Source organism: Coregonus clupeaformis, chromosome 33 (assembly GCF_020615455.1).
Source record: "Coregonus clupeaformis isolate EN_2021a chromosome 33, ASM2061545v1, whole genome shotgun sequence".
In the NCBI taxonomy this organism is placed as follows: domain Eukaryota; kingdom Metazoa; phylum Chordata; class Actinopteri; order Salmoniformes; family Salmonidae; genus Coregonus; species Coregonus clupeaformis.
In genome coordinates this window covers 42026064-42042201 of record NC_059224.1, presented here as the reverse complement: position 1 = coordinate 42042201, position 16138 = coordinate 42026064, and the positions used below count along the sequence as shown (strand labels likewise).

Genomic DNA, 16138 nt, shown 5'->3' with positions numbered 1-16138 from the left:
TTATTGGCTTACCTCCATAACTTACTACATTTGCACACACTGTATATAGATTTTCTATTGTGTTATTGACTGTATGTTTTGCTTATTCCATGTGTTTTTATCGCACTGCTTTGCTTTATCTTGGCCAGGTCGCAGTTGTAAATGAGAACTTGTTCTCAACTGGCCTACCTGGTTAAATAAAGGTGAAATAAAAATACATAAATACACACAATAACCCATAATGACAAAGCAAAAACAGGTTTTTATAATTTGTTCCACATTTATACAAAAAAAAAAGTAACTTACATTTGACATTTACATAAGTATTCAGACCCTTTACTCAGTACTTTGTTGAAGCACCTTTGGCAGTGATTACAGCCTCAAATCTTCTTGGGTATTATGCTACAAGCCTGGCACACCTGTATTTGGGGAGTTTCTCCCATTCTTCTCTGCAGATCCTCTCAAGCTCTGTCAGGTTGGATGGGGAGCGTCGCTGCACAGCTATTTTCAGGTCTCTCCAGAGATGTTCGGGTTCAAGTCCGGGCTCTCACTAGGCCACTCAAGGACATTCAGAGACTTGTCCTGAAGCCACTCCTGCGTTGTCTTGACTGTGTGTTTAGGGTAGTTGTCCTGTTGGAAGGTGAACCTTCACCCCAGTCTGAGGTCCTGAGCGCTCTGGAGCAAGTTTTTATCAAGGATATCTCTGTACTTGTACTGCTCTGTTCATCTTTCCCTTGGTCCTGACTAGTCTCCCAGTCCCTGCCACTGAAAAACATCCCCACAGCATGATGCTTCCACCACCATGCTTCACCGTAGGGATGGTGCCAGGTTTCCTCCAGACGTGAAGCTTGGCATTAAGGCCAAAGAGTCCAATCTTGGTTTCATCAGACCAGAGAATCTTGTTTCTTGTGGTCTGAGAGTCCTTTAGGTGCCTTTTGGCAAACTCCAAGCGGGCTGTCATGTGCCTTTTACTGAGAAGTAGCTTCCGTCTGGCCTCTCTACCATAAAGGCCTGATTTGTGGAGATGTCCTTCTGGAAGGTTCTCCCATCTCCACAGAGGAACTCTGGAGCTCTGTCAGGGTGACCATCGGGTTCTTGGTCACCTCCCTGACCAAGGCCCTTCTCCCCCGATTGCTCAGTTTGGCCGGGCGGCCAGCTCTAGGAAGAGTCTTGGTGGTTCCAAACTTCTTCAATTTAAGAATGATGGAGGCCACTGTGTTCTTGGGGACCTTAAATGCTGCAGAAATTTTTTGGTACCTTTCCCCAGATCTCTACGATAACACAATCCTGTCTCGGAGCTCTACGGACAATTCCTTCGACCTAATGGCTTCATTTTCGCTCTGACATGCACTGTCAACTGTGGGACCTTATATAGACAGATGTGTTTCTTTCCAAATCATGTCCAATCAATATAATTTACCACAGGTGGACTCCAATCAAGTTGTAGAAACAGCTCAAGGATGATCAATGGAAACAGGATGCACCTGAGCTCAATTTCAAGTCTCATAGCAAAGGTCTGAATACTAATGTAATAAGGTATTTGTTTTTAATTTATAATACATTTGCCAACATTTCTAAAAACCTGTTTTCGCTTTGTCATTTTAGGGTATTTTGTGTAGATTGATGAAGGAAAAAAATAGTTTAATGAATTTTAGAATAAGTCAAAAAGTAACAAAATGTGGAAAAAGGGAAGGGGTCTGAATACTTTCCGAATGCACTGTATATGTGCCTGTGCCAATACGCCAAGCGTGCGCGTGTAATTACAGATACAATCCTGCAAACCTGTTATTAGAATAAGGGGATGGGGATGACTTCTACATCAACCACTGCCAGTGGAGTTACATAGAAATGCACAGCTGATTCTGCAGGCCATGGAGGTGTGACGACAAAGAATGTTATGATGACTGCTTTAAAAGTGTAGCCAATCAACTCAATGTAGGCCTATAAGTGTGCTTAATGTAAGTAGTGCTTATAAATAACAGGTTAATTATTAACTATAAAAAAACAAAATCCGTACTTCGCCTTCAACTGACGGTTCGACAATTTATCGCAGATAACCTACAACTGCGCTTAATCTGTTGAAACGCTCGGGCTCATCTTTTAATATTGTCCACATGGGGGCGCAGTGATCCCGATTTTTTGATCCAGCTATGCGGTTACCTCAATGACCCCAGGCAATGGTGAGAGTTGGATTCAGCTCTAGGACTGACCAATGCGCCAGGCCATCGTGACTTCCCTGTTATAACAAGCCAGTATAAGAGCAGATATGCTTATCTTTAAACAAATAGAACTCCCATCAAATGTATTTTAGAGGTTCGATAAGAAGTAATTATGGTATAGATTATTGGAGCCTTTATACATAAAAGTATGTGTATCCTATGCAATTCACCCCTATCCATTTCTGAAAAGGGGAGGAAATTAGCCATAATGGAGGCTAAGGGATGATAATGTAATATCTATTCTCTGGGGAGGGATTGGAGCCCGTCGTGAGCTATAGAAAGCTACACAGGGAGCCATCCAGCCAGCCTGCCCGCCCGTCTGCCTCACGCCGTCAACCAAGCTCGGCCCCGCCCCTCCGTGGGTGGAGCTCCCCTCCAACACACACAGATAGACTGGAGTGTAGGCTATAACACTCCGCAGACCATACAATGTGTGTCAGAGATCTGTCTGCGCGACACAAGAGTAGATGTGAGCTCCTAGAGTTTATCACTGAACTGCGAGAGAGAGTGACGAGACAACACACGACTCACACCACAATCTCAGTCAACGCGAGGTGAGCATCTTTCTTTTTTGGGTGAAAGTGTCGCCTATATTATTGACTCTGTTTTGACTCCCAAATGGTCACCCTTTAAACGAATACGATTGTCATGGGACTTTTAGAATAGATATGCGTTTTAATAGTTATAATTGCTCACTGTGGTATTCTTGTTTGAATAATACGCCAAGAACACCATCATAGTTGAAAGGTGACTTCATGCCAGTCAGGGTCACACACATTTTACGCACACTACCCACACTCGCCTCTGTTTTTTCCAAAGGACTTGCAATACTTTTGAACACTTGGCTGGCTGGCTGTAGAATGTTGTGCATAAGGTGTTAGTTATCTGGGCTTTTCAATTGGAACTTTATGGAGGTGTGTGTCTGCCTTATTCCATTTTGTCTAAACTATCTCCGTGTCCTTCTCTGCAGGCTTTCCAAGTGTGGGATAGAATGCCGGCGATAAGTAAACATTCCGACATGGAGTTTGACTCTCTACAACCCTGCTTCTATCCAGACGAGGATTACTTCTATTTCTGCGGTCCCGACTCTGCGCCTCCCGGAGAGGACATCTGGAAGAAATTTGAGTTGCTGCCTACGCCGCCCCTCTCCCCGAGCCGAGCGGCGCTACCCGGGGAGCTGGCCTCGGCGTCCGTGGGGAACTCGGGCGACTCAGCAGAAGGTCCCATGGGTTTTGGATTAGGCAACCCGCTGGGGTGCGACTGGACCTCGGAGCTCCTGTTCCTGCCCGAGGAAGATATTTGGGGTGCGTCGGATGGAGACCTGTTCGGCAGCTCCGCTTTGAATAATAACCCCAACTCCATCATCATTCAGGACTGTATGTGGAGCGGCTTCTCTGCCAGGGAAAAGCTAGAGAGGGTGGTCACAGAGAAGCTAGGCAAAGCCATTTCCACCGCGGCTGCCTGTGGAGTTAGTAAAAATGTCACTACCGCCGCCGTCATCACCACCAAGGCGCCTGAGCTGAGCCGCTCCGAGTCGGAGTGTGTGGACCCCACGATAGTCTTCCCCTTCCCTGTCAACAAAAGAAACGGTAGCAGCAGCAGCACCAGCAGCAGATGTCCACATGGGACGATCCCCGCATCTACTGCCCATTGTAGCGCCAAGGAAATTCAGAGCGACTCCGGTAAGCGAATACCTTCGGCGAGGATGCATGCGCACAAGACCCTTCGTTTTGATTACAGTAGCTTACAGTACAACAGCTAATAACCTAGTACCTCAATACTAATGCTCAAACCCAGTTTTAGTTTGTTGAGTTGACGTCATTCTGCTTCAAATAACATATGGCATTATTATTAGGCTATTATTATTATTATTGTCTTGTTAAGGTAATGGTAATTGGGGTGATTGGAAGTTAAGAGTTCATATGACTGGCGCAGAATCGGATTACCTTTTTACATTCCACACACACACACACACAGTGATGGCGGCAGTGAGTGCTTGTGCCACAGTGAACGAGAGGGTTTATGTAATAGGCAGACGCCTCATCCGGCAGATGGCAGTAAAATTGGAGGATTGTGTGCATTACGAATTTAGATCCAGTTGACACCGAACATCTAGACACACGGGTTGTATAGGTTGATGTACTCGGCGCAGTCAGACAGTCCCAATCGAGAACGTGCTAAGTATACTGACTACTTGAAAAAGTGCCTTGTTTCACGGTTCGTTGGATGCTATGATTACGCACTTTACGCAAGGATTATTGAAATAACTAGGCCTCCATGGGTGTGAAATTGTTCCTTACATATTAAACAAATGCCATCCATACCAGCATGAACTAGACAGCATTATGTAAAAAGCAATTTATAGCAACTATTGTGTTCATGTGTTGAGGATGTGTGTGGGTGTGTTTCGGAAAGGGGGGTTGGTAAAAACAACAAAGCGGAAAATTCAACCTCTGTAATAACAGGATAATAGGTTATTCTAACACCTTAAATAGCCCAACTTTAGTTCAGCATAAATGTATCGTTTGGCAGTTGGCATGGAACTCTGGTACGAAAAACTTACTAGAGCTCTTTTGTGACGCCTGCGAAACGGTAGTAAAAAAAAAAAAGGACCTCCAACTGGGAAGCGCCGGCTGGAGGCTTGAGCTATAGAGCCTTGCCAAAAGCACACCCCCTCCGACCGGCCCGCTGGCGAAAGGAAGATAGCTGGCGAGAAGAGGAGGAGGGCCTGTTTCATTAGGGGGCTGGCAGCTTTGAACAGGCCCTCCCATCTCGACAGCTGTCTCTCTGGCGCCGCTCCAGCGCCTCGGCTTAAAGCCGGTGATCCGATCGCACCACGTTCCCCCGCCCCGCAAGCCTGCTTGATAAAACCGTTTGCAGGGGCCTCTTCTTCTGCTCGCAGCGTTAAGTCGCATCTCTCTCTTTTCAACGCACTTTCCTCAGCATCAAAAAGAGTAATAGACGCACTGCAGACTTTACATTTTAGTCATTTAGCAGACGCTCTTATCCAGCGCGACTTACAGTTAGTGAGTGCATACATTTTTCATACTGACCCCCCGTGGGAATCGAACCCACAACCCTGGCGTCGCAAACGTCACGCTCTACCAACTGAGCTACACGGGACCTGAAAGGCAGTATTAGACAGTGCCACTATAGATACCAACAGATATCCTATCCATGTTCAAGCCCTATGGGCACAGAATAGGCTTGCTGCATTTGGCACCCAATAGCAGATAATGGGATGACTAAAATCAAATGTTGATATATACAACACTTATTAAAAAGCCTACAGTATGCCTGGAAGCCAAATGCACCTCTGACATGTTTATCTGTACATTATTCATTTAAAACAATGAAGGATACACCCCCATAGTCTAAAGTTGCTCCCTCTCTTCACCATCTCCACTTCATCTGCACTGATCTTTTGGAAAATAAAGGAGCTTTGAGCAATATGGTGGATATCTGACAACCAGGTGCTGGCTTTCACCAGACCATCTCTTTCACATCAATGTAGGACAAGGAAAGGAGATGAGGAGAGGATGCCACTTTAGACTATTGACATTTACCCCTTAGAGATTCACTAGTACTCACTCACTCACTCACTCACTCACTCACTACTAGTACGACCCACTTTCCCAGTGAGCCAGATATGAAATCATCCAGGCTGTCTCAGCTTCACATGTGGTCTGTCTAGAGAGAGAGGGGGAGAAGAGAGGGAAGAGAGAGAGGGTAAGGGGAAAAGAGAGGGAGAGGCGAGACACACCCCCTTACCACCCAGCTGAGTCTGTGCTGTGGTTCTGTTTTGATTCCTGTGCCAACTTCTCAGTGTGTGTGTGTGCGTGTGTGCTTATGTGTGTTAGACTGCCTCCGGAGGGTCTAGGCTTCAGAAGTGGGTTACTGTAAGCTGTAAAATGCCACACTGCTTTACGAACAACTAAGCTGATAATGATAGCCATTATCACAAAGGCATTTTAACTGGGGCTGCCGCCTCAATCACTAACTGCTTACGACTGCGTTCCTCTTCTTACAGCTTCAAAGAGGCCTACGCATTATTATTTTTATTTATTTAAGTCTACAAATGTTTGTTTTTTAAAGTCTTGTGATAAGTAGCGGCAGTAATATACCAGCTTAGGTGTAATGAAAATAAAGAAGGCGAGAAATTATGAAAATAGCTAAATAGCTTTTTTGAAATCTCTCAATTTAAAACCGATTAGGAATTATGACTTTTAAATGCTTTGCGTATCCCATTTCATCATCAGTAACTGCCTAACTGGTGATGTCAAAACCTTTTCAAGAGAGAAGAACATGGACATTTCTGTAGTGGGTAAAGATGAGCAGGAAAGGCCAAAGAAGGGTTGTAGGACTGAAAACAAAGGACATAGCTTGTCTACAAGTCAGTCAGATGAAGCGTGTAAAAATGTAAAAAGCCTGGGGACTAGATTAGTGCTATAGGTGACTGACAGTAAGCATTAAGAGTACTCTCCTTGTGCAAACAGAGAGCAGAGAGTTGAGCAATGATCTCACTACTCCCAAACATACACACACACACACAGACACATTGGTGCGCGCACGCATACACACACACATGGAGGCAGAAAGACCCACACACACACACACACACAGCTATCTCATGCTATACTTGTGACGACTTTATGGAGACCAACAATTGACTCCTATTCAAAATCCTATTTTCCCTAACCCCTAACCCTTACCCTTACCCTAACCTGAACCCCTAAGTGAGGACTGGCAAAAAGTCTCAACTTCTCTGAATTTTTGTTGGTTTACTATTCTTGTGAGGACTACTGGTACTCACAATTATAGTAAAACTTACACACACACAAGGTACATAGTTCCCATAGTTGGTGAGTCAGAACAATTAACTAACTCACTCTTCTGTTTTCCTTTCCCAGAAGATGAAGACGATGATGAAGAAGAGGAGGACGAAGATGAGGAGGAGGAGGGCGAAGACGACTCGGACGGCGAAGAGATCGATGTGGTCACCGTGGAGAAGCGGCGCGGCTTGTCGCTCTTGGCCACCGGCACGGTCACTATCTCAGTACGGCCGAAGACGGGTGCCACTTCCGGGGGCGTGGCCTCATCTGGCGTCGTGAGCCGATTTGTTAGCAACCGGGGATCAGCGGGGTCAAACGGTTACTGTCAGGAACTGATCATGAAGCAGAGCTCGGTCCACCAGCAGCAGCACAACTATGCCGCTCCCTCGCCGTACGCCTCCGACGATGACCACGCACCCCCCTCCAAGAAACACAAGACCTCTGACGCTCCTCGCCAACCTTCCCGCACCCTCTCTTCATCATCCTCATCATCATCGCCGTCATCCTTGACATCATGCGGCTCCTTCGCCATGGCAACGGCAGGTTCCAAACGCAAACGCAACGCCAGCGGTGACAGCAGCACGCGCAGCGGCGGTTCCTCCGGTAACTCCGACTCCGAAGACTCCGAACGGCGGCGAAACCACAACATCCTGGAACGCCAGCGGCGCAACGACCTCCGCTCCAGTTTCCTCACGCTCCGCGACCACGTGCCCGAGCTGGCGAGGAACGAGAAGGCGGCTAAGGTGCTGATCTTGAAGAAGGCGGCAGAGTATGTGTCGTCGCTGGAGGTGGACGAGTTGCGGCTGACGCAGGAGAAGGACAGGCTGCAGGCGCGGAGGCAACAGCTGATGAGGAGGTTGGAGCAGGCCAGGACACGCTAAGACTTGCCAGTGGCACATAACGCAAACACATACACACAAACATAGGAACATACACACACATAAAGTGCCTTCGGAAAGTATTCAGACTTTCCACATTTTGTTAGGTTACAGCCTTATTCTAAAATTTATTAAATCGTTTTTTTTCCCTCATCAATTTACACAAAATACCCCATAATGACAGAGCAAAAACTGGTTTTTAGACATTTTTGCAAATGTATTACAAATAAAAAACAGAAATATAGCATTTACATAAGTATTCAGACCCTTTACTCAGTACTTTGTTGAAGCACTTTTGGCAGCGATTACAGCCTCAAGTGTTCTTCGGTATGACGCTACAAGCTTGGCACACCTGTATTTGGAGAGTTTCTCCCATTCTTCTCTGCAGATCCTCTCAAGCTCTCAGGTTGGATGGGGAGCATTGCTGCACAGCTTTTTTCAGGTCTCTCCAGAAATGTTAGATCGGGTTCAAGTCCGGCCTCTGGCTGGGCCACTCAAGGACATTCAGAGACTTGTCCAGAAGCCACTTCTGCATTGTCTTGGCTGTGTGCTTAGGCTCGTTGTCCTGTTGGAAGTTGAACCTTCGCCCCAGTCTGAGGTCCTGAGTGCTCTGGAGTAGGTTTTCATCAAGGATCTCTCTGTACTTTGCTCCGTTCATCTTTGCCTCAATCCTGACTAGTCTCTCAGTCCCTGCCGCTGAAAAACATATCCACAGCATGATGCTGCCACCACCATGCTTCACCGTAGGGATGGTGCCAGGTTTCCTCCAGACATGACGTTTGGCATTCAGGCCAAATAGTTCAACCTTGGTTTCATCAGACCAGAGAATCTTGTTTATCATGGTCTGAGAGTCTTTAGATGCCTTTTGGCAAACTCCAAGCGGGCTGTCATGTGCCTTTACTGAGGAGTGGCTTCCGTCTGGCCACTCTACAACAAAGGCCTGATTGGTGGAGTGCTGCAGAGATGGTTGTCCTTCTGGAAGGTTCTCCCATCTCCACAGAGGTACTCAGGAGAGCTCTGTCAGCGTGACCATCGGGTTCTTGATCACCTCCCTGACCAAGGCCCTTCTCCCCCGATTGCTCAGTTTGGCTGGGCGGCCAGCTCTAGGAAGAGTCTTGGTGGTTCCAAACTTCTTCCATTTTAGAACGATGGAGGCCGCAACGTTTTGGGAACCTTCCCCAGATCTCTGCCTCGACACAATCCTGTCTCGGAGCTCTACAGACAATTCCTTCGACCTCATGGCTTGGTCTTTGCTCTGACATGCACTGTCAACTGTGGGACCTTATATAGACGGGTGTGTGCCTTCCCAAATCATGTCCAATCAATTGAATTTACCACAGGTGGACTCCAATCAAGTTGTAGAAACATCTCAAGGATGATCAATGGAAACAGGATGCACCTGACCTCAATTTCATGTCTCATAGCAAAGGGTCTGAATACTTATGTAGATAAGGGATTTCAGATTTTTATTTTTAATACATTTGCAAAAATGTGTAAAAACAGTTTTTTCTCTTTGTCATTTTCGCTGAGGATTTGTAAAAAAAATTATCCATTTTAGAATAAGGCTGTAACGTAACAAAATGTGGAAAAAGTCAAGGCACTGTATATACACACAGACATAGACACACACGCACACACACAAACCCAGATGACCCCCGTTCTCTCTGTCTCAACTTATATACTCACACAGACACACATACACACACATACTTGGAGCGACACAGGAGAGGCCGGTGGCCGGGACACAACGGGACTTTTACTTCCGCCACTTTTTTTGCACATTTGTTGACGTTAAGAATGTTTAGAGTTGAACATTTTTCAGAAAAAAATAAGAGAAAAGAACGAGGGAGCTGAAAGAAAGGAGAGCGGGAGCACGCTTCTCTGGGTCCTCTCTCTCTTTCTTGCTTTTGTATCATTTTCTTTTTTTGTACCTTGTTTCTTAAACTCAATGTGACACTTATAGAGCCCCAAACACGGTGACTTTCGAAGGGGTCATGTTCATTAGGGCCACCATGGCAAAACATGTTGTAACGGAAAGCAAAAACCGGCATTTCTCAATGTACAAGTTCAGGTATTCCCTCCCTATTTCAGTCCGTTTTCTACCGTTGGGTGTGTAAAAAATACACCCCGGGCATGGTGTCAGTTGGTTGGAAAGTTCAGAGTTCAACGTTCTCACTTAGGAGTAGAGTACTCGTTCTATGCCTTCACCACTGCGAACAGAAGACACTAGTAAAACCACGGTATAACAAAGACTGTAACGCTGTCACGCGTTGGCTCACAACTATGATGTCAAGAAGTTTTGGCGTCTCTCTCTCTCATCCTTTCTCTCTCCCTCTCTTTCTTCCTCTCTTGCACTGGTGCTCAAACTAAGGGCTCTATTCAATCCGTCTCGCAGAAGTTCAGCGTTACAGGGTGATTGAAATTAGCGGAGTCTGCATTCATGGTAAACGCTGCATATGTCGGCTCAATCGGAAATTACCTTTAAATGTATATAACACAATCTGTAACGCTTCAGCGATACAGATTGAATAGCGCCCCAAGTCAATGGATGTAATGACTATGTACCTTGCTAGCTGACACTTTTGTAAATAACATTAATGTAAATAACAGACAAATACACTCAGAATCTGCCTTGTTTTATATTCTGTCCGAAAGCTGCCGATTAATAGACTGGAAACTTTTTACCTTAAAAAAAAAGTACTGTAATGCCTCGCGAAACATTGTAATATAACAACATATTGTTTTCGTTTTTTTCTATCGTTCTACTTTGTATTGTACCATGATACTAATTCTACACATTTTTATTACGCTTTAGTGTGATCGTGATAAATTTGATACTTATATTTTTGTACGAAAATGAGATCTTGGTAGATATCTTTTTATCTCATCATTTCCTTCTTCTTCTCTCTATTCAAAGTTAATTATTTTGTACAGAAATGTGTTCATCATCATGTACCTGATCTTTTTCTTTCTCTTTTTTCCATTTGTTTATGTATTTGTAACTATCGGGTGCATAGAACTTACTGGGTAAACGGATATAAGATGTTTGTTGTATCATTCTTATAATGTACATTTAGTGCTGCAACTCATAGCACTTTGAAATACCTCATTTTGACAAATAAATAGACATTGAAAATAATGACCTCTCTGTGTGGACATTAATCATCATCATTGATACTGTGAACAATATCTCTGTCTCTCTCTGTCTGTCTCTCCGTGACTGTCTTTGTATGTGCTCTCTCTCTCTCTCTCTCTCTCTCTCTCTCTCTCTCTCTCTCTCTCTCTCTCTCTCTCTCTCTCTCTCTCTCTGTCTTTCTCTCTGCACTGATAGACTAGTGTCTGTCTCTCATTTACAAAGGAAAAAGAGCTGAGAGTTTGTGTGGGTGTGTGTGTCCTTAGACTCCACAGTTCAGCACCCCACAGCTATATCCCCCTCCCATAGCCACTCACACCCACCCACATACACCTACGCACACACACACACACCAAGTGGATATGAACACACACACAAACACCCTCCTACATTGTTCACTCTGTTGCCATGGAAACTGGTGCAGCTGCAAAGTGGCAGACAGCGAGTGTGAGTGTTTTCTTTTATTTGTCTGCGAGAGTGTGGGTATTTCAGTATGTGTGCGTGTATTTCAGTGTGTGTGTGTATTTCAGTGGGTGTCTGTCTGCTTTTTGTATCCCTGCTCGTGTGTGGCCTGTCCCCACTGATATCGCTCCACTCCTCTCCACCACAATGCCAAAACAACACTGGATACTGTTTACTAACATCAACCACATGGCTCTCATCCCTCCTCTTCTCTAGGCTTTCCTCCCCCTTTCCCACCCTCTCCTCTCGCCCATCTCTGTCTCTCCATGCTGTACTTCAGCCAACTATGTGCCACATACACACCACACACCCTGGGGGAATGGGCAGGATTCTGGCCAACACTCTGTTTCTCGCTGGAGGGTTCTAAAAGAGAAATCTGTCACTCTAGACTGAGTGGGCGTTGGAGTTGGAAAAGAGAGGGAGAGAAAGAGATGGATATTTTGGAGAGGATGGGGGCACTGTCATAAAAAAAGACATGAGTCTCTGTGTCAAGTTATCCTTCTTTGACTAGGGATTGAATGCTCTTGTTGAATGCCTGAATAAGAGTGCCGTATGTGGACAAATTACTTTGTTTTGGATTCTGCCATTTTGGGATTGAGCCACCTGGGGGTGAGGGGGGTGGGGGGGTTAATGGGAGGGAGTCTTACTGTCTGGTGGATTACATAACAGGGGTCTGGTGTCTTTTTGTGTGTTTGTACGTGTGTTTGTGTGTGTTTCTGCATGCACGTGTGTGTGTGTTCATGGGAGTCACCCCTTACCATCTACCTAATGGTTTATAGCGTATCATGCTTGGTTATGACTGAAAAAAAAACTTTGGGACAATAACAAATATAATTGTATGGGACTGCATAGATTATGAAAACAAATACTGTACATTTGAGAACTCTGATGTAACACTGGCATACATTGCATTACCCGTGTCCTAATCTATTATGCACACACACACACACACACACACACACACACACACACACACACACACACACACACACACACACACACACACACACTTCCCCCCACTGTACCCTCAAACTTGCTCTACTGTAAAGCTGCCTTGTTCCTGAAATGAGGCTAATTGTTAATGTTCTGTAGCTGTCAGTCCCTGGCCAGCAGTCTCCTGCATTAAGCAGACATATTGCCAGGGCTTCTCCCTGATTACAGTTTTTTCCAACTGCTTACACACGTTTTCAAAACTATGTCTCCTTTTTTCAAAACTGTACACACAATTCCCAAAACTGCACACACAAAATGCAAAATGCCTCACATCTCCTTCAAAATGTAACACTGCATTCAAAATGCCATAAACACATGTCAGAATGAAGCATTTGCATCAAATGGCAAACACTTCTTTCATAATAGTAAATTTTTGGATATACCATGTAAACACTGTTGTTCTAAATCTAAAGCTCTTTGGTCTTTCATAGGCTTATATCTACATTTCAATACAATGTTCTACAGTGAAAGTAATCTGCTGAGAGGGGTAACAAGTACACTGTAAACACCAATGCAATGTAGAAACAGAAAATATTTATTAGGCCAAACATTACTGTTGTATACAGTAGCATACAACAAAACCATAAACATATGTAAACCAAAAGTATATTCTTTAGAATACAGTAAAGAACACAATTGTGTGTGGGGGGTCCCGGGGGTGCAGTCCAGGAAATGGTAGGGGGGGCAGTCACCAGTGCTAAGCTACGCTTCATCTCTTCTCCGGGCTGGGTCTGGCCACAATACTTCGTCCACATCACAAGATACGTTTTCTCTTGCCAAACATCGAGGGAAGTATCTCCTAGCATGGCGTATCCAACCTTGGACAGAGGCAACCTCTATGTCCCCACATGCGTCCTCCATTGCCTGGAGAAGCGGCATGCGGGCATAGGGTTGGCGATCATACACTTTCCAGCGCCAGGCTGAGAAGAATTCCTCTATGGGATTTAGAAAAGGTGAATATGGGGGTAGGTACAAAACTACAAATTGTGGATGGGTGGCAAACCAGTTTTGGACCAGAACAGCCCGGTGAAAACTAACATTGTCCCATATAACCACAAATCTAGCAGGCTCCTGATCTGGATCAGGGAGCAGAAAAGTGAGCATATGGCCGGTGTTGTACGGACCCAGTATGGCATTGTGATGGAGGACCCCGTTTTTCGCAGATTCTTGACTCTGTCAGAGTTTCTCTCAAATGGCACCTTGTAAAGTTGTTTCATCGTCACTTGGTGCCGTTGGAGGATGTGTTGTATGGTCGACAGGCTTACAGCATTGATGTTGTTAAATATGGTGTCATTATTCAAGATATGTTCTCTTATCTCTCAAATCCTAATTGCATTGTTGGCCAAAACCATATTTATAATTGCAGTCTCCTGTACATCTGTAAACAAGCTTCCTCGTCCTCCATGATGTCTTTGCCTTTCCACCCTGTACAAAATTCAAACACAGTATGTGTTCAGCATAGGAACTGTAAACAATGTACACAAAAATGTAGTACAGCATGATAACCAACCTCATTCATTCAATGCAGTGCAGTAAATGGATGGCTTAGAGTTACAAATGTTTATGCAATACTATGCAGTCATACGTATTTTACAGTACATTACTGTAATGCTAAAATAGTAATTAGATAGTTGCATACCTGTTCTCATTTCTGAAGGTTCGAATTATGGACGCCACTGTAAATCGACTCAAGTTGGGCTGGACTCTCAGTCCAGCCTCTCTCATGGTCAAACCGTGGTTGATCACATGATCAACAAGTGTTGCCCTAATCTCATCAGAGATGGCTCTCCTTCCTTCTCTTCTTTGCCCTCGTCCTCTTCTTCCTCTTCCTCTTCCTCTTCCTCTACCTCCTACTCCTCCTCTTCCAACTATTCGTCTTTGAATTTGTCCTCGTTGTTGTCCCCTGCCTCTCCCTCCTACTCCTCTTGCTCTCTGTCCATTGTTGGCATCCATTGTTCAAAACAGTCCTATACTACAGTAAAGCAGTGATTGGTTAGTGATCAGTTAAGTAATTAGTGTTTGAACATGTGAGGAGAGTGTGTTTGACCTGGTGAATAAGTGTAGCATTTTGATTGGTTGTGTTTGGAAAAGGAAAGCAAGTCACTTCCTGTTAGATTTTTGTGTTTTAGGTAGAGAATTGTGTGTAGTGTTTTGAAAAAAGTGTTTTATGCAATTGACAACTGAGTCAAAGGCTGAGAAATAGCTTATGGTTTTGGAGATTTTGTGTGTAGTTTTGCACTTTGAGTGAGAGGTTTCAAAAATCGTGTGACATGAAAAGATTTTGTGTGTAAGCAGTTGGAAAAAACTGTAATATACATTATCCCCCTGTCTGTCTGTCTCTCTGTATGTCAGTCAGTCGGTCTGCTTGCTTGCCTGCCTGCCTTCCCACCAATTGGCCTACACACACACACACACCGTGCCAGGTAAATGTGTGTGTGTGTGGGGTGGGGTGTATGTGTGTGCATGTGGGGTGTGCGTGTGTGTGTGTGTGTGTCTCACACGTCCATTTTATACCTGCATTACAACTAGCACCACTTACAACACTGTTTACATCACTGCTATTGTACTGGAGAGACACTGAACCTGCATTCAGCATGTCAACCTCTCCATATGTTCAGGACAATAGGTACGATGTATGTGTGTGTGTGTGTGTGTGTGTCTGTGTGTGTGCCTACTATATGTGTGTGCCTGCACATGCCTGTGTGTGCACATGTGTGTGGTGTGTTAAAATGATCCATTCCTATTCTTTCCAATGCCATCTTCAGCAGCTACTATTTTTTGTTATTGTTTTGTTAATGTAATCCGTGAGACGTGGCCAAGCTCAGACAAAGCATGCCCACTGTGCCACGACTGACTCTGTTTGCCAAGGGCCTTGTCATTGATGCCAGGGGGTATCCATCTGTTGTGGGTCAGGGCAATATAGTCGCAGGTGCTGGGGGAGGGTTTGTGTGTGTGTGTGTGTGTGTGTGTGTGTAGAGGGTGAAGGGGGGTGGTGGGGGGGTATTCGTGGAAAGGATAAGCAGGATGGTGTTAAGGGGGGGTGAGGAGAGGTTGTTTGGGGGTGAGCTTTGGGGCGAGGGGTGGGGGTGAGGGAGTGGGCACTGGGGGGGAGGGGGTTTACTCAAGGGTTGCCTGCTGCTGTTGATATAGGGGGTAATATGTGGCCCACACAAAGGGCGGTGGAGCTACAGTAATTGCTGTGCACACAGAGAAGGGAGGAGGGGGAAAGAGGGAGAGAGAGAGAAAGAGAGAGAGAGCAAGTGTGTGTTTGTATAAGAAAGAGAGAGGGAGAGAGAAAAGGAGAAGGAGAGAGGGACAGAGAGAGGGAGAGAGTGGGATAGAGAGGGATAGAAAGAGGAGCGGGAGGGAGGGAAAGAGAAAAAGAGAGAGAGAGAGAGAGAGAAAGGAAAGAGAGAGGGAGGCCTCTGAACATTTGATCAAAGTTGACCAAAGTCTGAGGAGATTAGCATACAGATGGTACTGAAGCACGGCCCTGAAAACATCCTCCTCCCTTTTTCCTCTCCTCCCCTTCTCTCTCTCTCTCTCTCTCTCTCTCTCTCTCTCTCTCTCTCTCTCTCTCTCTCTCTCTCTCTCTCTCTCTCTCTCTCTCTCTCTCTCTCTCTCTCTCTCTCTCTCTCTCTC

General features: G+C 45.2%; 1 protein-coding gene across 2 annotated transcripts; it reads left to right on the top strand.

Annotated features, from left to right (window-relative positions):
* Positions 1-2632: 2632 nt before the first annotated feature.
* On the top strand, positions 2633-8001 carry LOC121549128 (N-myc proto-oncogene protein). 2 transcript variants are annotated; one of them, XM_041860984.2, is made up of 3 exons: positions 2633-2752; positions 3169-3880; positions 7112-8001. In XM_041860984.2, the coding sequence occupies exons 2-3, from the start codon at positions 3190-3192 to the stop codon at positions 7909-7911; spliced, it is 1491 nt and encodes a 496-aa protein (XP_041716918.2). In that variant the 5' UTR covers positions 2633-2752; positions 3169-3189; the 3' UTR covers positions 7912-8001. The 2 variants fall into 2 exon arrangements, with proteins under 2 accessions (XP_041716918.2, XP_041716917.2); XM_041860983.2 differs by having other exon boundaries at positions 7109-8001.
* Positions 8002-16138: the final 8137 nt, after the last annotated feature.